We start from the raw sequence: 26,402 nt of genomic DNA, 5'->3' as shown, positions 1-26,402 counted from the left end.
TAAGGGTTAAACATGTCTTTTTACTTTAATTAACAAACTACGTTAAATTTGACTATTAGTTTTGGAGGTAAAGTGGCTAAAAGATACCATTAAATGAAAAATTGATAATGATACCAAACGTTAAAGAGGTAAAGTGATAATAACCCTTTATTTAAATCCAAACCCTATCCAAGTACATTATATCTGAATTAAATTTGGATAAAAGTCGATCCATTAACATGCCTGGGTGTCTATAATGGGAGGGTTAAAAGAAAAGGGTTATTTTTTGTGAGTCAAGACAAATGATTATTTTAGGTTCTTCTTTTTTTTTTTTTCTTTTCTGGATATTGGATCCTCTCAACCTAGCTAGACAAAAGCCCACGATTATACATAATAGAAAGGAGGCGCAACGCCTACCAATTAAACCCACCACTTAGCAAGAACTGAGGAAAAGAATGAAGAAAGCAGCAGCAGAGGCTTCGAGCAAGAGCAGCAATGGCGGAACTGAAACGAAAGGCCAGAAAAAACCCCAATTTAGACCTGCTCTCGATGACACTAAGCCAATTCTCAAAGACCCAGTAAGTCAATTTTGATTCTTTTCTTTTTCCTTGTTGTTTTGAACCGTTCAAACTGATTTCAGGTTTTCTTTTTTTACCCCGGTTTCTTTGCAGATATTGAGATCGGACCCTATTGAGACTGAGGAAGCTGTTCTTCGGTTGCCCCCTTTTCCAATCGACAAATTGAAAAAATCCCAAAAATTTGCTTCCTAAAACTAATTCAGATGTATTTGTAGTTGATGCAACAGTTGGTGATTTGAATAGCAAATTCTGTTGTTGAACTTCTTGCTGCTAAATGAGGTACTTCACGTATTTTCTTTAGTACTATCAAGAGTATCTGAATTCACATCAGTATCTTGTAGTAATCCAAACAAAAATGGCAAGTGTTTCACAGTTTTAGTATTTGGTGATCTCATATTGTAACTCTGTTTTTCATTTGCTCATCTCTGGGTAGAATTTTGTGTTTCTTCAAAGTTTTGTTGGAGGGAAAATAATAACGGTGAGTTGGTGACCATCAATCCTCAAGAGATCATCACGGGTGTCTTTCAAATACCAGATTGCAATTTCAAAGTCACTAAATTCACTTGAACTCTACTACTACGACCTTGTTCTCAGTTATTTTATAAAATTTGATTATATAAATTATTATAAAGAATAATTAGAATCAGCAAAGGTTATTCTTTGAGTAATTACAGATTTAAACTTTCTTGATCGTTGAAAAGTCTGTAATCAAAGTACAAAAGTAATCAAAAATATCAGAAAAGATATTATTCAAAATCAAAATCTATAATCAATTAAATGATCAATCTAAGAACAAACCCTACAAATCTTAGAAACGTGTCTTGTTGGCACTTCACCCTTCGATCAAATAATAGCGAGTAGCTTGGTAAGACTTAAGTTTTTTTTCTTTTTTTTTTGATAAAACATAAGTCAATATTATTAATCATCTCACTAAAAATCGTCCAACATGATAGAAAATACATTAAACATGTCACAAATATATTTAATTTAAAAAATCATAAGATTTAACAGAAGTACAAAATATAAAAGATCCATCAAAATAATTTAAACAAATTTGCTTCCATTCTCGAACACAACCACATCCATCAAAATAAGATCACATGAAGATTAGTTTCGAGCTACAGAAAATGTCTAGCATACTGACAGCAGAGAGAAGCAAAATTCTTATTGTTGACATTGACAACGAAAGGCAAGGCAGAATCGCGGACGAGAGGCCTGGACGGTCTGGATGAGGCTTCAAAAATTTATGCAGCTCAGATCACATCTTGTAATTCGATTTTCATGCCGTGTGAGACTTATAAAAATATTGTTCTATTGTTACACCTTGTACAGATGATGTTACACTATATACAAATAGTGTTACACCTTCCGAAACGGTTGTTCTGACAACCGCTCCAATCCCGCATCCCAGAATGACTGTCTTCGCACCTGTCAATGATCAAATTATAGAAACTAGAACATTGCTTCGCACGATAATGCTTCTCTTTCAACACGTTCAGCTCATACATCACAACGTGTGAGGATCAGTTGATCAGCAAGAGTTCAGCAGTACTACTTTCAGCACATGCTGTTTCATGGAGTAAATAATAGTAACATGGTACTCAAATTATACAAATTATGAACAATTCCGACAAATAACCAATAAATGTGACCAATAAATGGCATGTACTTTAGTGTTGTATTGGATGGGTTACAAAAACACAAATTTGACTTCCTTCATGAAGACACTTCTGCAGGAAGTTCGACATTATTTGGAAAGCTCTTTGGTAATTGCAGTACTGGTTCGTCGCCTGACAAACCCTTCAAAGCCAAAGCTAAAGAAAATCCTAAAGCGCGAGCAACAGGCACAGCAACTGCGTTGCCAACTTGAATGTACCTGAAGTATCATAAAACATCGAGTCTTACTAATTGCAAACAGATATCCATTCCGTGTTCACATAGGAGGTATTATACTATTGTTGATTACCAAATAAGCCAATCAAAATTTCAGGATAATGAACATGGCTTACTTTCTTGAACATATAATCACGATGCAGTCAAGCAAATCAGCAACTAATTGCTTTATAAATAACATCTCAAACATGTAGCAACATAGGCCTATTGACAATGACCAAACTCATGAAGAAACAGAAGCTGAGTAACTTGTGCTCTGCACACTAAGTAGACACCATTTGGAATTTGGCTCACAGATTATCTGAAGTGCAGAAGGTCCCAGATTTTGCGAAACTAGGTGACTAATACTACTGAAAAGCCTCTGTATAGTTGAGTTGATATTTTACTTTCACAGTGAAATCTAGATGCAATACGTTGAACACTTCCATCTCAAAATTAAGCTAATTTTAAGAGTTCTGCAACCTGTTCACCATTTTATCACACAACCCATGCATTGCCATATTCGTCAGCAACATGTCCTAAATCCTCACTGTCATTATGAGAACAGGTGAAAGGGAAAAACTTTTTGGGGTCTAATTTTCTTTCACTCTGACGGGACAAACCCACTGCTACTGCAATTTTTTTCCCTCGTTTCAACATATATCTACAAATTCTAACTAATGGAAAAAGACTAAGTATGAGGCCAAGAGGTAGTTTGTTTTATTCGAGGGTGTAACAAGGATTGAGAGAACCTGAGGATCATATTACGAGGGTGTAACAAGGATTGAGAGAACCTGAGGATCATATTAGCACGTACTCTATAGAATGCCTAAATATGTCAGAAACATAATTGTTCCTCAGCTTTTACCTTTCTTTAATGGGGCCAAAAAGTTTGTAATAATCAGGAAATCCTTGGAGTCTGGCGTTCTCTCGGATTGTAAGGACTCTGTCTTGCTTTGGATGCAATATGGTCTGACAAAGTCCAAAGAAGATTCATCATGCAGTGAAGTATAAAACAGCAAACCAGAATATTCAATTAAATTAGAAAGTGACAACAACAGTACCTGATTGTGAGGTTCTGCTCGTGTGACAACTGTAGGTACTGTCTCATTCCACCACAATCGTCCAAACGGCCTAAATGGCATGAAAAAATAGTTGTGTGAAAAGCCAACAAAAAAAAATTCATCAAACAAGCAATTTGAGAAACATAGAAGAGAAATGAAGATTACTTGCATGAAGATCCACCAACAAAAGTCATAGCATAATCAGGTACCTGCACAAGCAACTCACTGGGGTAAGGATTATCAATGAAGAAATAAACAAATACATGCTGATCTGCATAATATAGAAATTCAAGAAGTCGTACCAAAGGTTTTCCTGAGGGCAGATAGACACGCTCTATATCTGGATCCCATTCCACCTTGTTATCAGCACGGACTCTTACACCTGGCAAATCTCTAAAGTTTGCACCCTAGCAACCATGGTACAAATAGTTCAGAAGCAGGTAGTATTCAATTGACAATTTACATGACAAGAGCTCCTGAAAAGCATAAATACATGAGAAGGTCCTTTCACTAGGAAAAAAAAAACATAAAAATGAAAAAGACTATCGAACTAAAATATACCTTCTTCTTGGGAATCTGACACACCCGACTATAATCATCCCTATTTAGTTGGAGCGGCCGATGGTCATACAGCAAATGTGGAGCTACTTCTAATCCAAAGCCTAGACTACCTGGCATTTCTGCATCAGAAAGAAAAAATAATGTGAAAGACGACATTCAATAACTTTTCAAACTCAAACTACGCAGAGAACCTGTATCAGAACGTAATCCATGCTGTGCTCAATTAAGACAAGCTAAAAGCCATAGAAAAAGGAAACCTATAAAACAAAGTACTTTTAGTTTCATGGATTTAAGTATTACATTCCAGATTTAAGAATGTAAATAGTTCGATGCTTAGTTGGTAAACCAACTTTTTTCACAACATAAACAATGAATGACAAATATAGCTGGAAACTTTTAAGCACCAGCAAACGTGTATTGTTTGCTCTGGATCAAAAATGTTGGATAAATTTTTTAGCATCCATTAGAATCATGTTACCATGCTCATCAAGACAAGGCAAGAATTCCAAGTTTAAAATAAGGCATTGAAAATTATAAATCCAGAGTACTTCAAGGAGAAATAAAGAAATATGAACTTACCATCTTTCCTCAATCTGATGAAGTTTTGAAATTCAGTCTTGGACGCACCACCATATGGCATTTCATCTCGTGGCTCGTCATTTTCAACCTAAATGTTAAGTTTGCAAGATAAAGAGAGAGTTTTAAGCATATAAGGAACATTAGAGGCATACATTAATTGAAAAAAGCTTAGTATTGGCAATATATACCGGTGGAAGATCAGAAATAGCATCTTCAAGAAAAAGCTCCTCCTCCAATTCAACTTTTGAACCTTCTTCATAAGCTACAGTATTGGACTACATTGACACAGAAGATTTAGGCTAATAAAGAAGCAAAAATCAAATTGTATAATATTTTTCTACCATCCATAGCCTACCTCAAATTCCTTGGGAACAACCCCTCTCACAACGACATCATGGGTAGGCAATGGATACTGAGGCAACTTCTGCATTAATAGAAGAGTAAGTACTGCTAATGAGAGAGAAAAGACGCCTTGAAACCTGAATAAATAAATAAGAAAAAGAAAAACTGAGTATCACCTCTTTAGGAACAGCACCCCACATAAAGACACGCATTCTAAACTGTGGGAGACCATAAGCACCAGCAGCCATCATTCCAAGTCGTGCTTGATAGTTCATAGCAAGAAGCCGAGCAAAAGCATACCTCCCAAGATACCCTTTGGAAAACTTAATCAAATCAACAACATTTTCCATCAACACAAATCTAGGCTTTAGAAAAGCCACAATATCCATGAAGACGGCAAGCTGCTTATTTTTTTCATCTTGTAATGGTTGGTCTGTATTCCGAAATCGGTTAAACCCACTTATTCCTTGGCAAGGAGGGCCCCCACATATAACATCGACATTTCCCTGCAAGACATCAAGAAACCAACAAATTAGATAACATAATCTGCAGTAGTCCAGTATACTTCACATCTCTTTGGAAGATGTTTGAACTTACAGGCAAAGGCAAAATCTTTCTTTTGTAACCTTTAGTGACGAATTCCTTCACCTTCTCTTGACAATCACTAAGAAACACGTATAGAAGGTCAGTGATTGTTTCAAGGAAAGAAATAACATCAAGAAATCACTAAGCAAACCAGATTTAATGCCTACCTTAAACCGTCTATAGGCTCCCATGTTTCATCATCTGGTCCATAACCATTCCAGCGAATCTAAATTGCATTTTAGAGACATTACTACAAGCCAAAGCTAATTGAAAATGTTTAAAAAGGCAAGATAGAGATATAAAGGTACACTGATAATCCAACAAGTATACCTTACAGTAAAGTCCAACAGCACCACTCTCTTTTGGATCCCCATAGCACATAGCCAATACCTCTTTGACTTCAAAAACTTCAGAACTATTACCATCACTATCATCAACATCGTCATCTTCATCATCTCCACCAACTTCATCTACTTGCTCATTTGACGAGTTAACATACGGATGTGGTAGAACATTGCTTTCTACTAATGCATAAGAGACACAAAGCCTCTCCCACTCCTTAATCAAAAGCAAAAAGTTCTCGGCAGATTCATTTCGTACCTTAATCAAAAAGAAATTATCAAGAAGAAAAATGTATCCTGAACAAGGTTATAAATATAGAAATAATGGATACAAAACCATAGGGAGCAATATACACCTCAGTCTCCGGGTGGTTCCATTTTAGACTTTCACATGCATACTTGTTTATATCAACTGCCCATTTCTGCATTGAGAAGTTATTTTAATGGTAAAGAACGACATAACAACTAGTAAGAAGGTCAAGAAAACTTATTGTCCTTACGGTAACAAGCTTAACACCAGTGCTATTAGCTCCCAGGCAAAGTCCAGTGGACATTGCCCCACAGCCTGAATACAGGTCCAGTAGCCTCATCTCCAAGTGGTTTGCTTCTTGGGAGACCTCTACACCACTAACCACTGCTCCAGCAGCATCAGCTTCACTCGATATTGTAGAGCCAGAATCACTTCCAGCTCCATTATTCTCTGGACAAAATAAATATCATCCAAAACTTTACACTAAAAAGTTTGTGAAAAAAGAAAGAGTAATTTGTTGCTGACAATATATAAAGGAAAAAAGGTTACCAGGCGGCAAGCTCATAAACGTGCAGTGAGGCAGTAAGAACATCATGTCATAATAATAGTCACAATTTGATTTTGCAGCATCCTTGCATTCCAAATCCATCTGAAATAGCAGCCGGTCCTGTTAAAAAGGTTTACAGAAGCTCAAAGTTGAAAAGACGTTTCTTAGGTAAGTCAGCATACATTTGGCGGCAGCCGGGCGATCCTAAGTCTCTTAACCAGACAGTCCAAAGGATTGTCATTCTTGACTTCAGAAAAGAATACTCGCTTTTCGTCTATAAAGACATGACAATCTGTAATGATCTGACCACAGGAAGTGGCAGTATAATTCAGAAAATGGAAATTGAAAATACAGATATTTAAAGGAATGATTGTCAAGCCTTACAGTATCCTCGGCCCTGTAAAACCACTGAGCAGTGAAATACGGCATGCCATCAGTTCCCTCAAACATCTCCACTATTTTGCAGATGTAATTTCTTTTGCCTTCTTCAGCCTTGTGAGAGCATGTTAATTAGGCAAGAATTAAACAACTTTCTGAACCAGATTTGGATACAAGTGATTCAAAATACCGGCAAAACCAAGACAATGAAATCCAGGCTAACAAAGTTGTCAAAGAAGGCAACTCTCAACAATATAAAATTTATTCTCTTTCAAATTTCCTCCAAGTATGGTATTAGCCTGTTATACTCCATAAATGGCACATTTCAAAAGATTATAACTAAAAAATGACTCTCCAAGCTGTTTAAATCCTGAAAAGGTATTTTTGTCTCAATTTCGAAAGCAAAAGTACAGTGGAAAAAAAATCTCTAGAGTTGTTTCTCACGAATAGCTTTCTGATGGTTAAAATAATTTAAATTCACAGATAAAAACAAAAACCTCTAAAAGCAGCTTTCAGCAAAGGGAAAATTGAACCCAAAAAAAGAAAGAAAGAAAAAACTAGAATCAACTTATAAGAAAAAAATATCTAGGCCTTGATTATACAATCTTCAATGCAAAAACGCTAAGCCACCAGGATCACCTGCAATACATAACAAAATTAACAAAAGACCCAAAAAAAGTTCTGATATTTATGGGTAGGAAATTCACATTAAATTTTCCGGAAAGATAATGAATCCCGTAGAATTCAGACAGTTGAAAGAAATAGAAACGATGCCACATCCACAAAATCTCATAAGTTTTGGAACACGACATGGTCTATGATATCTGAGACCATTTAAAAAAGCTGGATATCTCAGTCCAAGTAAACAAACTTAAAACCCTCCTTTTACTTCTCCAAAATCATTACTCAGTCTTAACAATCATAAGTTAAAAAGATCACATAGCATTCGAGTTTCAAGATATGACAACAACTACATATTTATACTGAGAACAGATTATTTCCTTGTTACATAACAGCACTGGAAAAAGCAAATGCAGGAGCAAGAGATGAATCTTACATTAAGCTCACTGCACACCCATGACAGATGCTAAAAACCTTGACAGAAAACACGATATGTGCAGCTCACTCCTAGACTAGATAGGTTTTGATTTGGTATGACTAGACCTAGCCCACTCAAAATGTCATACTAGCAAACTCTTCCATTTACTAGAAAAAGGAAGCAAAGTTCCTGTACCTGTACATAAGCATCATCTTCCAAGTTAAAAATCTGCCCATCAACTTCTGCTTGAGTGAAGTGTCTTTTAGCATCGATAAATTCTTCAGAGTCATCCTCACTTTCCAAGTGAATAGAAAAAAAAATGCAAGCAATTAAAGAACAACAATTTAAATGCAAACAGTTCTAACAAGTAGAACTAGAATGAGAAAATTAAATAGTCAACAACCATATACTCACCCTTTTGAGTCTTGTAAAACTGCATTTTGTTTCCTCTGTATAACCAAAACAATTAGCTCATTAACTCAGCCAAAAATTCAAATTAAATTTGTGCACATCAACATTCAGCATGATGATTATAGCTGATAGCATGAACAAGTTTTGTTTTAATGACACAAAACCAAACCATTTTTAGTTCATGTTTGGGGTATCTCCTACACTTAGATCCAACCAAAAGTATTTCATACTAAGGCTCTTTTAAGAACAACAATTACCTTTATTTAACTATTAGTTCATAAAGATTCACTAAAAGAAAGGATACTAATTATCAGAAAGATAAAACAATGACAACATACAGCCTCCTATTTGCTAAAGGGAGCTAATGGAAAAATTGTTTGCGCAGAATCCACTTGAAAAGTATTTTTTGCTCGTCTAAAAGTTCCCATTGAGTTCGTGCAGGTTGTGGACAAAATTAATCTTAGCCAAGATGAGTAATCCCCCATTAAGTATATAAAACCCATACTCGCAGAAGGATACACTAATTATCAAACTTCGAATAAGCCAGATAAAGATTTTATAGTGACAAGTAACTAAAACCAAAGCATTATGCGAAAGCCAAAGTTTTCTACCCAAAAGAGATAGACTCAGAATGAAAAACATATAGATTCACCTAAAGATAAAAGAACGAGTTTATAGCGTAAGACCAATGGACAAACTTGGCATGATCCAAAAGACAAAACTTTTTACACTAGCAAACAACTGAAGGAAATACAATCCCAGTGTCCATAGAACGGTTAAAAATTGTATGTTCACCTAAAGATAAAAGAACGAGTTTAAAGCGTAAGACCAATGGACAAACTTGGCATGATCCAAAAGACAAAACTTTTTACACTAGCAAACAACTGAAGGAAATACAATCCCAATGTCCATAGAACGGTTAAAAATTGTATGTTAACCTCAGCAGTGAGATTCTAAGAATAAAACAGAGACTTGCGAAGAAGCCCAGGGAACTGCTAACATTAGTTTTCAAGGCGTCCATGTTGAAAGGCACTTGAGCTTATTCAGTATAATCTGGCCAGCTATCAATACCCTTTTAATACTCCAAACTAGCTCCATATCTGACATACTACACCGACAATATTTCCAGCACTTGGTTACATGTGCTAGCGCGCCTACTGATTTGTATCATAGTAAAAAGACCAAAAAGTTGACATCGTCTCAAATGTTTCTTTGGAAAAAACAAAAAGTCCTTGTTCTTTATTACTTACAAAAACAGCCAAAAACCAGCTTTGTATCAGGAAAGACATGAAACTTTATTCACATTCAACGTACTTGCAAATATAATCACAATAAAGAATGTCCAGAACCCTTTAAAAAAAACCCTAATTTTTTCGGAATACGCAAAAAATGGAGAATAAAACCTTACTCTCAGGAAAAAAAATGAAGAATCCTAAAAGATATCCCTTTTCAGATTAAGTTCATCTACTCTTCACAGGTAAACACATGTACAAATCCATAGCTGTCGATTATATACAATAAACCAAAACATTTCCGACCTTTTGCTTGACTGCATATCGATGAGGCCACCGACAACGAGCCTCCTTGTCAGCAACAGGCTCACCAAGAAACCGAAAATCACCTTCCTCCTCATTTTCCGCAAGAACGCGCCTTTTTGTCTTCCTCTCAGCCGGCGACATAGACAAGCTCTCTCCCTCGACCTCACCTCCATCCTCCCGTTCATCGTCATCCGACACAACCACCACGTCCGGCTCCTCCATGAAATCACTATCCGCATTTGCCGGAACCGACTCAACTTTCATTCTTTGTCGCTTCGACTTCTTCTCTACCGAAGAAGAAAAAGAAGAAGCCCTAGATTTCTCCCTCGAAGCTGCCGGCGTCGATGAACCCTTCCTCTTCCCCATTTCGGAGGTGAAAGAATTAGGTCAAGAACGATGGAAGAGATTTGTGGAAAATGGGGAAAGAGTAGAAAGGGTTTTTTGAGGGGATAAGGGAAGAAGGTGAAGGAAATGGGGTATTGTTTTTGAAAAGGAGGGCTTCTTCTTCCCTTTTTTTGGTGCGAGTTTTTTAATGTGAATTTGAAAATATTTCTAGGCGGGAACGCGGAATTTCGGGGAGTGAATGAAGTGGATTTGAACGAGGGGAGTGAAGTCCGAGGAAAGTGAACGTTGAGGGGGTTGGGTAATCATTGGTGTTTGAATATGGGTATGGGTATTGGGTACTCAAGTCACGGGTTGATACTGAGTAGAACGTGAATAGAACAAGGTCTAGTCTAGATTACTATTTTTTATAATTTTTACTTAAAAAAATTATATATTGTAACAATTTGATTTGATATGTTAAAAAATTAATTAAAATATATATATACGAAAAATATAAAAGTTTTTCTTTAGAAAATTACAGGCCTGTTTGGCAAATAAGTTTTTTACCAAATTTGTCTTTTACAAATTTTTTAAAAACTTTAAATATAACTAACCTCAAAAAATTTCTCAAAGTTTTTAAACTATACATTTCAAAATATTCAACAATTTAACATTTCAAAAATTTTTCTATAACTGCTACAGAAAGTTACAGTAAAATTTTAGATAAACACCAAAAAAATTCATTTGACAAACAAGGCCTACGGCGTGTTTGGCATCGTTTGGCAAACAAGATTTTGGCCAAATTTGATTTCTACAAATTTTTTAAAAGGTTTAACTACAATAACCTCAAAAAAAATTCTTAAAATTTTTAAACTATACACTTCAACATATCTAAAATTTTATACACTTTAAAAATTTTTCCTACAATTCTACATTAAAGTTTTAGACAAATATTCAAAAAATTCATTTGCAAAATGAGGCCTTCAATTTAAACAATAACTGAATTCTTTTGAGATTTGGTTATAGACGATATAGTTGAATTAATTTGAGATTACATTAAAAGAGGATGTTTATTTGAGATTGAGATTATCACTGGCAAAATTTTGTATTCATTATGTAATTGAAAAGAATAAAAGTGGTGATTCAAATACATCAATTAATTATCTGCAAAGTGTTTAATGACAATATTTTGGAAATGTGAGGTGTGACTGAAGGTATAATAGTAGTAAACATTTTCATTTATTGGGAGCTTTTTAGAAAAAAAAATCTTCATAAATCACGAATGACATCCCAAGCTAGTCATTCTTATTTAGTGTGAAGGTATCAAATGAGTAATTTAACGTTGTGGCTCCGTGCATATTCGATCGTTGAAAAGAGTTGCAGTAATTAATATGTTAAATTTTTTCTAAAAATCTGTCAAGGTACATATCTCTTCTCATACTTCTAATTAGACGCATAAAAATAGTAAATGACCGCAAAAAATTGGAAACAATTGACAAGTTAATCAACATTGAAGCTCATGCAAAAATAGTGTTTGAGCTAGAAATGGCAATAGGATTATGCCATGAAGTTATAGGAACTTGATTGATACTTAGGTGCGTTTAATAAAACTAAAGTTTGAAATATGAAATTTGAATCCATTAAGTTATTGAATTGTTAAACATTAAATATAATACATTTGAGTGCATATCAGATTCAGTGATAAGTGAATAGTTTATCATTTAATTTTGGGAACAAATTTTGCCTAAAAAATTTAGTGCCACTTATTAAATTTAGATGCTCAATATTTGGTTATCAAACGATCTGAATATATTAAAATTTAAATCCATTAAATTTAAGAATTAAGTTGAGTTATCAAACAAAGTCTTAATTAATTGTTTTGTATGCAATGCATCAGTTGGCATGCAGTTTTGCTTCTTCATCTGCCTAAAAAGATAGCTATAACAATGGGTTTGTTTGGATATCACATTCTATTTACAAAAAAATTATATGTTTGCATTATAAATATATTTTTCAATCAAAATTTATATCTTTTCAATAATCTTTTGTTCTCGCATATATCACAACGTAAAAAATGTTATTGAAACTGCATAATGCTAGCAAGCGATTAATTTTACTGACAAGCCTTAGACTCAAGTCACTGAACAAAATATATGGATTAAAATTAGTCACATATGTAAGGCAAATTAAACCTAAAGTACACTAAAGGCTCAACAAATTTAAGAAGTCCAGAAAGAGGGTTTAAATGTTCCAATGCATTATGCATGCTTAGTCAAGAACTTTCCTAATAGATTAATTACCGATGTTTGCAGTATATAATTGGTTTCTTGAATAGCTTCTTGGACTTGTTTTAGGAGGATTTGTTGGTCTAAAGCTCGTTTCGAGATAACAATTTATTGGAATTTTAAGCACACACTATCTTTCTTACATTTAGATTCAAATAGGATTAATCTTTCGTACACTGACAGTGTATATACTATCAGCGTTAGATGAATCACAATTATGCTAAATTTAAATTTGAAATTCAATTTTTACATACATATCATGAATCAAATGGTAATAATGTATACACTTTCAGTGTATATAAGATTTACTTTTACAAATATTACAATTTCCTTGCCTCCACCAATTCAGCTATACTTCTATTTTCCACAACTTGAGTGGACCGACAACCCCACATTTTCTTTGATTTGGAGTTTTTACACATCATCAAGAGCTAAGATTCATTTTTGTGGTTGGAAATCCAAAGCCATATTCCCACAAGGAAAATCTTGATTGACTGCTGACGTGTGCCCCCATTTGCCAATGGGCATGACCACGGTTCTAAAATCACCACTTCCAATTTAAAAATTGAAGATTTTGAGTTTGTTGAAAAGTAAAACCTAAACCGATCCTTATAATGATGCTTATGGTTACGGTTCTTGAACCTTCAGCACTAGTCACGGTTTTGATTTTTTTCGATTACGGTTCCAATTTTTTTAGTTATTTTAAAGACTTATTATCGTAAAATTGGTTATAAGAAAAAATGAAAATGAATGTAAAAAAAAAAAAATTATGCTATCATGTGTAAGGAAAAAGAAAAATGATGCAAATTTTATGAAAAATATCTCATTGTTAATTAAATTATATTCGTCTTGGATTTAGATTAGTCATGGAGTATAGACTTATTAATGGAATTGGACAATAGTTGTTGGGTCAAAATTGGAGTTACTAGTATTAAATGGTGAGTATTGATATTGAACTCTAAACTGGTTAAATATATTTAGGTAGCAAATATTTTTTCAAATGGTTTGAGCAGTTAGTAAACCATCGATTTTGATTCTGGTTCAAATTTTTAGTGAATTTGAACCTGAATTTTAGTCACGGTTATGGTTTCGATTTTGGTTTCCAAAATTCAATTCTGGTTGCAATTCAATAAATTGTCAATATGATTTCGGTCCTGTTCCAGTTCAAATTTGAATCATGGCTACCCTTATTTGCCAATTAGATAATCATGATGTCGAGCACATTGTGATACCATATCTTGTAGTCTAAAGAACTTAAGCTCTATTTGGATTCTTCATTTTTTTAAAAACAAAATTTTTCACATATAATGTTACAGCAACACACATAAAAATAATTCTAAAAATATCATATCCATATAATATATCAAAAATAATTTCAAATATATAAAGAATTAAAAAATAAAATCTATATTATCTTCTTCTTTAATCTATCACCACCACTATCACCCCCACCACTATCTTCCTCCTTCCTCTCTTTTCTCCTCTTTCTTCTCCCTCTTTTTCCTCCTCATTCCTCTCCCTCCCTCCCTCTCCTTCTCCCCTTTTCCCTTCCACACCATACCCCATCTCCTCCCCTCTAGCCTCAACCAAAAGGCCTCGATCGAAGGCCACGATCTGGTCTCAACGAGGTTAAATTGGAAAGGGGAAGGAAGGGGAGGGTCGGGTTCCAGCGAGAAAAAAGGAAGGAAAGGAAAGGGTGGGAGGGGAGAGAGGGAGGAGGAAGAGGGACGGAAATAAGAGAGGAGAAGGGAGAGAGGGGATGGTGACGGTGGTGGATACTGGTGGTGTGGGTGGAGTGTTAATTTTTAAAAATTAATATAAAAATTTTTAAACCTTAAAAATACCCTAAAATATATCTCAAAAAACATCATTAAAAATATTCACAGTAAAAGTTTTTCATATATATTACTACAATAAAATATTTCAAAAACATCCCCAACTCTTGCACACTCATTCAAATCAAAAACTTTAAAAAATAAATGTAAAACAAACCCCTTCTCTGTTCTATTCCATCCCTTAGGGTTGTTTATTGTTTTTTTACCCATTTGATATGATGGAATAACCGAAACTAAGCCATATTTGATCCTTTAAAACCCATCAAAGACTTCATCTCTTGGTTATCTCCTTAGCTGCAATTTGTAATCATCGAAAGACTAAAAAGGTACAACTTACAAATATGAGGTGCTATTATTATGATATTGCCTATCAATTAATTTTCTCTGCTCATTTATGATATGAGGTGCTATTATTATGATATTGTGAAGACCACGAGTTTGGAAGAATTTCCTGTATGTTATCAATTGTTTTAATTTTTCACACGTAACGTCTTTAAAGATTGATGTGTTTCACGATTTTTTCGAGTTACTTAAAAGAAAATATGTTATAGCCTTATAGGCAATTCATAGATGCAAGTTTGAATACAAACGTTGATCACGTTGATTAGAGATATCTTTTGGAATAGTTGACTATTAAAAGGCAGAAATTGACGGGTTTGCTTGGATTGCTTCATATTTCCCCAATTTTATTTGTTTACATAATCTTTACAATTTTCAATACACCTTTTTATCTTTCCAATATCTTTTTATCTCACATACATCACATCACAAAAAGTACTACAGTAAAAATATCCCAAATAATCCCAAATAACTTACAATCCAAACAGACTATTTGCACTACCAATTTGGACCTGGGCCCTCCTCCCTCAAATTTTTTATTCTTTTATGACAAAATTGTCTCTACCGCTTTGCCTCACATCATAGACGGCCTTATTTGCCAGTTAAGGCCTTGTTTGGATTGCGGTTTTCCGTCGGGAAATTATGTCGTTTTCCGTGATCATATTTCCCTATTACTTTTTTTCCTCACATACATCAAATCGCTACAGTATTTTTTCCATGAAAAATCATGGAAAATGCAATCCAAACACAGGCCTTGTTTTTTGTCAAGTTTATCTGTTATAAGTTTTTTTAAAAATTTTAACTACACTAATCTTCAAAAAAAAACTTTTAAAAATATACACGCTTCAAAATATTTTTTAAAAAAACACGCTTCAAAAGTTTTTATAAAAACTTCTACAGTAAACTGCGGTAAGATTTTAGACAAACACCAAAAAAATTCACTTGCCAAACAGGCCTTAAAGTTTCAAACGACTCACTGAAGTCAACCAACTCTCACTTGTACCTTGTCACCAACACGATTATGATCTCGGAATGTAATCGAGTCGAGTCGAGTCGAGCTCGAGTATGACTACTTGCTCAAGCTTGAGCTCGATGCTTGCTCACAGAACTCAAGCTTGACTCGCATGAGCTCGAGTCAATACGAGCCTTATCGAGCTCGAGTTAAAAATTTTCATTTTCTTGATAATTTTTGAGCAAAAGACATTATTGTCCTTTTAAAAATTTTTATATGATTTGAAACATTTCGTAAATTCAACAACTCTTTTGGGTATAAGGGTACTTTTATAATAATAATATATTAAATAATTAAAATTAAAAAGCTCAATAAGTCTCGACGAGCCTTCGAGCAATGTTTTTTGATGCTCGAACTCGGTCAACCCGAGTTCGAGTCAAGTTTTTGACCGTGCTCAGAGCAGTCCGGTTCGATTACATCCCTATTATGACCCATACTCCTTTCTTAGGCCATGATAAAGAAGCCTAACAATGATTATGGGTATTTTGTTACATACTCTTTCCTTAAGCCATGACAGAGAGGTTCAATGACGGCTATGCGTCTTCTGTTATATACTAACATTTAACGCCTATATTACACATCTTGATGTATTGACACGTGCTTTTTCTAAAAGTTCAACTTAATTAAAAGTATAATTGTGATAATTTAAAGAGCGCAGATATCAACATATTAAAGCATGTAGCTTGAATGTTTCACAACCATTGCATAACAGAAGACTTGTTGTCCCTAAGAACCCACCCCAGCCAACCCCATGTCACCTAGTTGCAACGTAGAACCACAACCACTGCTTCTAACTCCACTGAACCTAACTACGCAACCCTCTACCAAATTTTGCATTACTCATTGCCTTAATTAGCTCCTACCTGCACAAAAACCCCAATCCATGACTAATATAGATACCAATGCCACCAAGATCAAAGCAAAAAGAGTCACTAGGTCCACCATATTATCGTAATAAGCTTTTTGATTTTTCATCCGAGTTGGAACTTTTTGGTTAGCAGATTGCTAGTACTAGTGGATTTTCATGTTGTGACCTTCCTCCCCCCTTTTCCTCTGTGACTCTTGTGAGGAGCTACGGGAAATAGTGCAAGTGTAGGAGTGCAAAATCGAAAAATTATGATTTATCAACCGAATTCGAATTTAATTTGGAATTTTTGAAATCAGTAATTCGAAATTCGGAATTGAAATCGGGTTTTCGCATTTTGAATTATGGGAATTTGGTTTGAATTCAGTAATGGGATTTTTCAAATCCGAATTTCCGTGAATTTGAAATCGAAATTCGGAATTCCTATTTTGATTTCAAATTCATTTTTCATATATACATATATATAATATTTTTTATATATATGTACTATAGCATTTATATTATAATAATAATTTTTATATTCCTGAATTCGGTGATTTGGAATTCCTATTTCGATGTCAAATTAGTTTTTCATATATATATATATTTATATATATGTAATATAACATTTATATTACAATAATAAATTTTATATTCCTGAATTCGATGAAATCGAAATTTATCGAATTCCGAATTGAATTCGAATTCGAAGTTGGTGAATTCAAAATCGAATTCGATCAGAAATTCTGATGCCAAAACTTCAAAAAATTCTAATTTCAAAGTTCCGAATTACCGATTTCGATTCTGATTCGCACCTCCTATGCAAGTGTGCTGGTTGACGATTGCTATTAAGGCTTCCAAGCCTTTCCTTAATTATTAAATTTGATGCTTGAGCTATCAAGTTAAAATGCACCAGATAAAAAAAATGATACTACATATGACAACTTCAAAGTTTATGAAAAGCATAGATCAACTCAATTGTCAATTTTTTAAAATTATTTTTCATCTTTACTGGACATCAACATGAAAATAACTAGCCAATTTTTAACATGAACAGTAAACAGGGGGTTTGAAAGTTTTTGTTTTTTTAACTTGCTAACATCTGTGTTTAAATAGGAGATTATTTGAAATAATTACTGTAGAACTTTTAACAATGTAATGTACATGAGATAAAAGGTGATTGAAAAAATAAAAAAGTGTATCAAAAAATATGTTTATGATGCAAGAAATTTTTTTTTGGATAAATAAATCCTATCCAAATGAACTTTTGTTTTTTTTTGTTTTCCCTTGAACACTTGATATCCCCACCTTCAAATAAAACTAATCCATATTTGACTAGAGAAACGCTTGCAAAGTCTGACTCTTATTCAAAGGTGAAGGTTTGGCAAGAACTTTTTAAGGCATCGCATTACCAGCTACCCCAAACTCATGGGTCAAATGCACTTTTGTTTGGATAAAGTAGTATTATTTGGAATAATTACTGTAACACTTTTTATGATATGATGCATGCGACGTAACAAAAGTAATTGTGATTGGGAACATAAAAGGATGCGTTGGAAAATATATATTTATGATGTAAGTAAAAATTTGGAAAAACATTTATCCGATCTTCTAAAAATTTTTACATTCTACGAATAAATTTTTAATCATATTTTTATATCATATACGTCGAATTGTTATAATATATTTTTTTTATAAAAAAAATTCCAAAAAAATAGCAATCCAAATGGGCTAAATTTGCTTTAAAAAAAATTGTAGGTCACCATTCTTTTCTTCTAGAAAAGTTAGACCACGTACTCATCGAGCAATTCACAAAACATGCAATAATTTTACAAATAAAGAAAGAGCCCAAACTCATACACCAGCTTTCTTTCCTTTTTCTTTGGCACTTTCTCACCTTTTTTCCAACACATACACAGAGAGTCAGAGATATTTTGGCATGCGTGCTTTCCGTCTCGAACCCTAGTCCCAATTTCACCAAAATTCAAACCCCAGATTTCTTCCCCCGATTTCCCCTTTTTCTTTGTCAAGATTCCGATTATAAACACTTTATTTCTATTAATTTTCAATTAATGCTAGATTTCAAGGTTCCGGAAATGATGCTTTCTTAGCTGAAGAAGATCAAGAGGACTGCGACAGAGAGAAAGGTAGTACTGATGGTGGTAAATTCAATTAGGGTTAGGGTTCATTGCATGGGTTGTGGTATCTGCAAATGTCGGAGTTGCGGGCCGGAGTTCGTCTAGGCCTTTGTGGTTCGCCGACAGTAGTTCCACCGGTTTTGCCGCCAGCAGCGGCTGGGGAAGGAAAGGAAATAGTAGAAAAGAAGGCGAGGAAGGGGAAAGTAGAAGGAGAGGCGGCAGGTGTTGGGTTTGCTGGGAAGTATATTAAAACTCGTGCTGCGAAAGCTAAAGCAGCGGCGGAAGCGGCGGGGAAGGTAGCTGAGGTAGAGGAGGAGTTAAAGGTGGTGAAAAGGGTAAGAAAGGGAAAAGCTAAGGCGGATAACAAGGAAAAGGAAAAGGTAAAGGAGGAGGAGGAAGAAGAAGCGGCGGTGGTGGTTGAGGAAAAGGTCAAAAAGATGGGGGATGAAAGTGGGGGTATGAGTGCTAAAGGGAGTGCTGGACTAGAAGATGATGCTTCTCTTGCATCTTTTCCTGATAAGGTTAATTCCTTTTTATTTTTTTGGGGGGGGGGGCGGTTTCATTAATCACTTACGTAGTTAATTGCAGCATAGGCTGGGTTAGTTTGTGTAGGTGGGAGTAGAGATGAATTATAAATGGGCCTGCATGCAGTACTTTGTTGATTTTGTATCTATATGCGCGTTTGTATGGGCTGAAAGATGTAAATGCAGGCATTCAATGTGCTAATTCATCAAGGTGATTTTTTTCCTAATTTTTTGGTTTAACTAATGATATTTGGGTTAGTGAACAAGCTCAATTGCATCTCAATGTGTATCTTCTTATGTAAAAGCACATGTTTGAGAATTTTGGCAGAGGGGTGTTGAGGTAGATCCCAATTTATAGTTACTCTGCAATGCTTTTAGTCCCAAAGACTTCATGCCTTGGGGGTGGCGTTGTATCTGACTGTGGAAGAAATTTGGTGCAGCTCTTGTTCTGATGATTTGCAAGAACTCAAATTGTGCTTTTATAATTTAAGACTAAGAAGTTATTTTTGGTTTGGTATGTTGATAATTGGGTTATGTGGCTTTTTGTAGAGGCCTTGGTCTAATGGCCAGGATTGAGACCTCGGGATTTAGAAGTCCCCGGTTTCATCCCCTTCCCCCTCCTCAATCCTCATCCCCCTGGTATCTTAAATCCCAACCATCCCATGCTGATTTTTTTAAAAATTGGGTTATTTGCTTGCTTTATTAGACAGGAAAGTTATTAGTGGACTCATCTTCTTTATGCATGTTAAGAACATTTTTTCCTTATGTTGGAGTGGATTTTCAGGTGCAAGTTGGAGGCTCACCCATGTATAAGGTTGAGAGGAAATTAGGTAAAGGTGGCTTTGGACAGGTATTTTTGGGTCGTCGTGTTTCTGGTGGAGAGCGGACAACAGGTCCTGGAGCTGTGGAGGTAGTGTTAATTTTCTCCCGTTTTCTTTAAATTAGTCAAGAAACTACATTTATCTATTCAAAATAAACAGCATCACAAATAAATGCAGATGTTGTGATTTAATTTTGATGTTGTTTTTCATTTCAGGTAGCTCTGAAATTTGAGCATAGAAATAGCAAAGGCTGCAGCTATGGTCCTCCATATGAGTGGCAGGTTTACAAGTATGCATTTGAATCCTCTCCTTAGCAAGCGTTTCTACATTTTCTCAATTGTAAAAATCTTTTTGCTTCTATCTTAATAGCACTCTTGGAGGTAGCCATGGAGTGCCTAAAGTACACTATAAAGGAAAACAAGGAGACTACTATGTAATGGTATGATCTGAGTGCTAAATGCATTTAGCCTTTGTACTGCACATGTGTCTTTAGACACGCCCGTGTAGGATTTGTGAATTGCTGTTCTGGCTATATGTATGCTGATAGATTGCTTTTTGAATGTGGTAGGTCATGGACATGTTAGGGCCCAGCTTGTGGGATGTTTGGAACTCCTCAGGGCAGTCGTAAGTTTCTGAAGGGTTGCTTATATAGTGTGCCATGTTCTCTTTTACATATCCATTGGGTTTCATTTTGCACGCTAAAATTTAACGTCCTTTCAGCATGCTTGATGTTTGTTGAAGTAGGAGTTCTCTTTTATCATAGTATTGCACTTGGTTGCTGTTTTGGTGCATTTTGAAGTTCAATTTCAGATGCTTGCTGTTGATTAATAGTATGTGCATAAAAAAGTATAAGAACGGGTCATGTGTCATGATGATGTAGGAGACAAGATAAATTGGGTAAAGTGATAGTCTGTTATCTTCTTTTGAGATGCCAATAGTTTTATTTTAAACTAAGGTTGACTTTTTGCCAATGGTTTTGATATCTGTTGCTGTCTTAGTGTATTTTGAAACCTTGTAGGTGGAGTAGGCAGGGTGTCAGCAGAATTGGTTGCTGCTGTTGTTTCTCACTTTCGCTAAGAAATATATTGTACTTAGTCGCCTTGCTTTTGAACTGATCATGCACAATTTGCAGGATGTCTGGGGAAATGGTTGCTTGCATTGCAGTTGAATCCTTGTCAATATTGGAGAAGCTGCATGCAAAAGGGTATTACACCACCTTTTTCTTGTTCCTACCTTCAGTCTGTATCTCTTAATGTTTCGTATGGTATTGATGGGATCTACTGAAGTTTGTATGTTTGTCTTGCCATGGTTTACGTTTCATGAAATTAGGTATGTGCATGGGGATGTAAAGCCTGAGAACTTTTTGCTCGGCCAGCCATCAACACCTCAAGAAAAGAAGTTGTTTCTTGTAGATTTAGGATTAGGTGAGACACACAACCTAATAGACTTCTAATTTGTTCTTCTCTTTTTTTTTTAACAATTTCCCATACTTTCCATTTTACTTATGTCTATGCGTTTATTGCAGCAACTAAGTGGAGAGACAGCACCAGGGGGCAACATGTTGAATATGATCAACGTCCTGACATATTCAGGTGAATGTTGCTCATACTGTAAAGTCTGATGTTCGAATAACTCTGCTTCCACTAAATACCCTTTTCCCCCTATTCTGGTGATGTCCCAGAGGGACTGTCCGCTATGCTAGTGTGCATGCTCACTTAGGAAGGACTGCTAGTAGAAGGGATGATTTAGAATCGCTTGCATATACGCTTATTTTTCTCCACAGAGGCAGGTTGCCATGGCAAGGTTTTCAGGTACTTCCTTGTCCTACTTTCTGACCTTTAGATTGGAGTATTCAGCTAAGTCCTATGTCTACTTTATTTTTCTGATGTCCTCTTCAGCTGTTTTACTCGTGTTCAATCTTTTTACCTCAGGGTGATAACAAATCATTCCAGGTGGCTAAGAAAAAGATGGCAACAGCTCCTGAAGCGCTATGTTGCTTTTGCCCTGCCCCTCTCAGAGAATTTCTTGAAACTGTTGTTAACTTGAAATTTGACGAAGAGCCAAAGTATTCAAAGTTAATATCTATTTTTGAGGGTATGATTGCTGCCGATCCTGCAACCCGACCATTAAATACAGATGGTGCTCAAAAGGTGATTCTTTTATTACCCGAGTACATGTTCTGCTTTCCTTTATTTGATGTTCATAATCATTTTATAGCTTTTATTTATTAACTTTTTTGCTAGATTATCCAAATCGGCCAAAAGCGACCCAGATTGAATCTTGATGAGGATGAAGAGGAACAGCCGAGGAAGAAAGTTCGTATGGGAGTCCCAGCATCACAATGGGTTTCAATTTACAATGCTAGGAAGCCTATGAAACAGAGGTTAAAAAAAAAGATCTTTCTCTTAGAATGGTGGTAGTTCAGTTCATGCTATCTGATATTGTTTTATTTCTCAAGTTACCGGGGTGTTCTGTTGTCTAATCTGAATCCTGAAACAGTAAGTACTTGGTTTGAACATAGATTGGAAGCATTGTTTCCTCTTTGTTCTTTTTTGGTTCCGGCTGCTTCTGTTAAAGGGGGAAAATAGACCAGAATATATTTGTCAGTGGTTCTGGGATGGTGAAGCTTACCCACATAACCTAAAAGAAAAAAAATTTTGGATAAAAAGTTGGGGAAAATGACAAAAGGACTATTGTGTATGTGTATATGTGTGCGTGTGTATTTATATATGTAGATAGTCCTCTGCCATTGCCATAATGTCATTGCCTATTGAATACCCTTTTTTATCCTCTTTTTGTTTGGTTCTACACAAAAGGTACCATTATAATGTATCGGATGCAAGATTAGCGCAACATGTAGAAAGAGGGGTAGAAGATGGGTTGTATATAAGTTCTGTGGCATCATGTTCCAACTTGTGGGCTATTATTATGGATGCTGGGACTAATTTTACAAGCCAAGTTTTTGAGATATCACCTTTTTTCTTGCACAAGGTAAGTTATTTGCATAACCTGTTTTGTTGACAAACAGAGATATTGTCCTTATCTGGAACTTCACCGACCAAGTGACCTCTAAGTGCAATTATTTTTTTATTACAGGAGTGGATTATGGACCAGTGGGACAAGAACTACTATATCAGCTGTCTTGCTGGTGCAACCAATGGAAGTTCGTTAGTGGTAATGTCAAAAGGTAAGATTGCAAAATATGGTGTCTGTTATCAATCAGTTAAACATAATTATACTTGCTAAAATGCTTTCGGATGAATCAAGAATAGGGAAACAATTCTTAAGTATTGCTACCATTATTTGTGCATCTTGTCCATTTGGGTGAGCTGTAACAGTGGCTTGTCTCTGTGGAGATTAGTCTATGTGAACCATTGTAGAGCTCAGATTGACAGATTTCTTGTGCTAAGTATTTGTCTCTTGAGGGAACAAAGTGAGACTGGGATGTGCTAATACTCTAAAATTGCTTCATTCTGGTTGTGCTGTATAATTTCAATTTTTGTGCTAATACTGGACAGATGACTCAATTTTCATTTTGCAAGTGTCCATGCCACATCAAGTTGTGATTTATTGTTCCTTTGCAACCCTTGTCCCCTCCACCCCAAAAAAAAAAAAAAAGAAAAGAGGAAGGACCAGGAGTTTATCTCCTTGGGCTTGGGAATTAGCATGAAGCCTGGTTTAGCCTGGTTTACTATTTTTACTTTTCCTCTTTTTGAGCAAAAAGTTGTATGCATAATAATTTTTTGTAACCTTGGACGTGTGATCGATCAGTTTTATTAGTTGAATATCTTGCCTCTTAATACTAAATTCCTGTTACTCTGCAGGCACCATGTATAACCAACAATCTTACAAAGTAAGTGATTCCTTTCCATTCAAGTGGATTAACAAGAAGTGGAAGGAAGGGTTTCACGTGACATCTATGGCTACTGCTGGTACTCGGTGGGCTGTGGTCATGTCCCGAAACTCTGGCTTCAGTGATCAGGTTAGGTTACTTGTTTCTTCGTTTTCTGGTTATTTTGCAGATTTGACCCAATTCACCCCTTATCAGCTGCACAAACTTTTAGACATTTTGCCTCAAAACCATTGAACTAATTTGCATTTTTAGACATTTGTGCTAGGGTGGGAAAATGGAAAAATCGCCATCTTAGATTGATTCAACTTAGACAACAGTGGATGCTGTGCAACTGGTGCAAATTGCCCTTTTTTATCTTCTTCATGCAGTGGAATGTCTTGAGAATTTTTGCCTAGAAGAGTTTTATGTCCCTTCTTTATTATTTTTTTTTGGGGTGTATGCATGCCGTTTAAACTTTAAAGTCTTATTGGTGCTGTTCACAGTTGTTATGTTAATTGACAGGGAGAAGGGAAAGGAATTGAGCTATGAATTAACAGAAACTTGGCATTCCCCACCTCTTTTAAAAAAACATGGGCTGTTACCGTCAGAAGAGTGCCTTGTGTTCCCTATTACTGTCCTGGATGTGTCTTTATTTCTGTTAAGCATAAAACGTTTTGACTGAGATATCTTTGTTTTTCCAGGTTGTGGAGCTTGATTTTCTTTATCCCAGTGAGGGCATTCATAAACGGTGGGATAGTGGTTACCGAATTACAGCCACTGCTGCTACCTGGGATCAAGCTGCTCTTATCTTGAGTGTGCCTCGGCGCAAACTGCTTGATGAGACTCAGGAAACTCTAAGAACATCTCAGTTCCCAAGCACCCATGTTAAGGTAAATATTTGTTGGGATGTGCTATTTGAACCTTGTAACCTGTCGTTTTCAATCGTTGTTGCTTTAACTTTATTGCATACCGAAGGGCTATCCTGCAGTTTGGTTTGGCGGACAAGGATCTTGTTATCAAAATACTTCATTTATTGTGGAGGTTAACTTTGTTGTCTCTGTATGTGTTTACTATAAGCAGGAAAAATGGGCAAAGAACCTCTATCTTGCTTCCCTGTGCTATGGGCGGACTGTGTGTTGATTCTGAGCATGAACCAGGAAGTCTGTAGTTAATTGCGAGGATCCAGCGGAGAAGATTGAATTATGTTTGGACATTTGTCCAGATTTTTTCCTCATTTCTTGCCCTTGATATTTGATAACAAAGTTGCTCTGGGATTAGATGCCTCGGAAGAATCCATGGCCTAATGTAAAGATTGTTCTTGTGGAAATATATACTTGATGGTGATTGTAGAGGTGCCTGTTATGAGCCTGGAATCCCCCCCCCCCCCCCCCCCCCCCCCCCCCCCCCCCCCCCCCCCCCCCCCCCCCCCCCCCCCCCCCTTCTTTTTAAACATGTTTTGTAGTGATAAAATGAGGCAGAGAAAGTTCAGAAATCAATGCGTTGAAAAAAGGAGTTAATTGAAAATATTTATCTATACCCGCATATGAACCAAAAGGGGGGATTAGGTAATGTACATAAATTGAGTTGGTTTAAAACCCTTGAAGATAGAAATCTAGACATCTGAAGTTGAAATTACAAAAAATGAGTCTGCGAGTTTCTGCTTTGGCTAGCTATTCGTGAATAATCATATAGAAAAAGAATTGGCATTCTTATTCCCTTTTTTTTTGGTGAATAGAAGAAGCGCGTGACTTGCTATTCTTATCATTAGCACCAAACTTTCCTATTTCCACCTAAAAATAAATGTTACTATGTTCTTTGTTAGTCTACCTAAAGACCACAATTTGATTTTTTCCTTCATTTTTGAATTTTACAGTGTTTAAATTGTACAATTTATTTGTTTTCAACAAATGGAAACGATTTAAATTGTACAATTGCTATTAAGAATATGAAATGTACCTTTAATCCTTTTATAATCAAATTCAATATGACACAATCATCTCTCACTTTCACTAATTAACTTAAGATAAAAGTTGATTTGTTTATGACAAATACTTTTACTCAACAACCAAACAATTAAATTTGAAAATAAATAAGAGAAAGTGACTAACATAAGTGTGACCAACTCACATCAAGCTTTCCTTCTTGCACAACAAATAACGAAACCTTCAATTTGGGATTGCAATTGGAACGGACATTCAACCATTTAGATGAACTCTATCTGAACCCTATAAAAAGCTTCCAACCTTTATAAAACCATTTACAATTTCATACACTAATTAGGTTCTGAGTCCTAGAATTTTTACGAGCCGAATCGAATACAGTATTTGGTGTTCAAACTCTGTTTGTATATTATACGAACAGGGTTTGAGTTCAACTCGAATATT

General features: G+C 35.5%; 3 protein-coding genes across 3 annotated transcripts; 2 read left to right on the top strand and 1 right to left on the bottom strand.

Annotated features, from left to right (window-relative positions):
- The first annotated feature begins 334 nt into the window (after window positions 1–334).
- On the top strand, window positions 335–938 carry LOC113688738 (uncharacterized). Its single transcript, XM_072050896.1, has 2 exons — window positions 335–557; window positions 651–938. Exons 1-2 carry the CDS (start codon window positions 435–437, stop codon window positions 747–749), a joined length of 222 nt encoding a protein of 73 aa, XP_071906997.1. The 5' UTR covers window positions 335–434; the 3' UTR covers window positions 750–938.
- Window positions 939–1,597: 659 nt separating this feature from the next.
- On the bottom strand, window positions 1,598–10,567 carry LOC113700272 (DNA (cytosine-5)-methyltransferase CMT3). The gene is made up of 21 exons (XM_027220754.2): window positions 10,065–10,567; window positions 8,530–8,564; window positions 8,311–8,410; window positions 7,083–7,190; window positions 6,881–7,000; window positions 6,701–6,800; window positions 6,402–6,601; window positions 6,258–6,323; window positions 5,891–6,160; window positions 5,728–5,786; window positions 5,573–5,639; window positions 5,152–5,481; window positions 4,989–5,057; window positions 4,822–4,908; window positions 4,634–4,721; window positions 4,055–4,173; window positions 3,796–3,900; window positions 3,659–3,702; window positions 3,494–3,563; window positions 3,298–3,401; window positions 1,598–2,433 (listed from the first exon to the last, which is right to left on the bottom strand). The coding sequence occupies exons 1-21, from the start codon at window positions 10,428–10,430 to the stop codon at window positions 2,274–2,276; spliced, it is 2,667 nt and encodes an 888-aa protein (XP_027076555.2). The 5' UTR covers window positions 10,431–10,567; the 3' UTR covers window positions 1,598–2,273.
- An 8,031-nt stretch (window positions 10,568–18,598) lies between these two features.
- Window positions 18,599–25,367, top strand: LOC113700256 (casein kinase 1-like protein HD16). The gene is made up of 16 exons (XM_027220753.2): window positions 18,599–19,362; window positions 20,150–20,275; window positions 20,402–20,475; window positions 20,556–20,625; window positions 20,755–20,810; window positions 21,319–21,390; window positions 21,516–21,610; window positions 21,712–21,778; window positions 21,868–21,997; window positions 22,118–22,336; window positions 22,430–22,569; window positions 23,003–23,177; window positions 23,283–23,373; window positions 24,011–24,168; window positions 24,720–24,908; window positions 25,099–25,367. Exons 1-16 carry the CDS (start codon window positions 18,916–18,918, stop codon window positions 25,156–25,158), a joined length of 2,169 nt encoding a protein of 722 aa, XP_027076554.1. The 5' UTR covers window positions 18,599–18,915; the 3' UTR covers window positions 25,159–25,367.
- Window positions 25,368–26,402: the final 1,035 nt, after the last annotated feature.

The sequence above is a fragment of the Coffea arabica genome, chromosome 1e (genome assembly GCF_036785885.1).
Source record: "Coffea arabica cultivar ET-39 chromosome 1e, Coffea Arabica ET-39 HiFi, whole genome shotgun sequence".
Lineage (NCBI taxonomy): Eukaryota > Viridiplantae > Streptophyta > Magnoliopsida > Gentianales > Rubiaceae > Coffea > Coffea arabica.
Note: the sequence above shows the minus strand (reverse complement) of the source record. Positions and strands in the feature narration are given on the sequence as shown.

Bases quoted from the DNA above. Each gene is read 5' to 3' on its own strand.
- LOC113688738 (XM_072050896.1), top strand. From the start codon at position 435: ATGAAGAAAGCAGCAGCAGAGGCTTCGAGCAAGAGCAGCAATGGCGGA. The intron at 558-650 runs GTAAGTCAATTT...GTTTCTTTGCAG, and splicing joins AGCCAATTCTCAAAGACCCA to ATATTGAGATCGGACCCTAT.
- LOC113700272 (XM_027220754.2), bottom strand. From the start codon at position 10,430: ATGGGGAAGAGGAAGGGTTCATCGACGCCGGCAGCTTCGAGGGAGAAA. The intron at 6,801-6,880 runs GTATGCTGACTT...CTGCTATTTCAG, and splicing joins TCGCCCGGCTGCCGCCAAAT to ATGGATTTGGAATGCAAGGA. The intron at 3,703-3,795 runs GTACGACTTCTT...TTGCTTGTGCAG, and splicing joins TGCCCTCAGGAAAACCTTTG to GTACCTGATTATGCTATGAC.
- LOC113700256 (XM_027220753.2), top strand. From the start codon at position 18,916: ATGTCGGAGTTGCGGGCCGGAGTTCGTCTAGGCCTTTGTGGTTCGCCG. The intron at 19,363-20,149 runs GTTAATTCCTTT...GTGGATTTTCAG, and splicing joins TTGCATCTTTTCCTGATAAG to GTGCAAGTTGGAGGCTCACC. The intron at 23,178-23,282 runs GTAAGTTATTTG...TTTTTATTACAG, and splicing joins CACCTTTTTTCTTGCACAAG to GAGTGGATTATGGACCAGTG.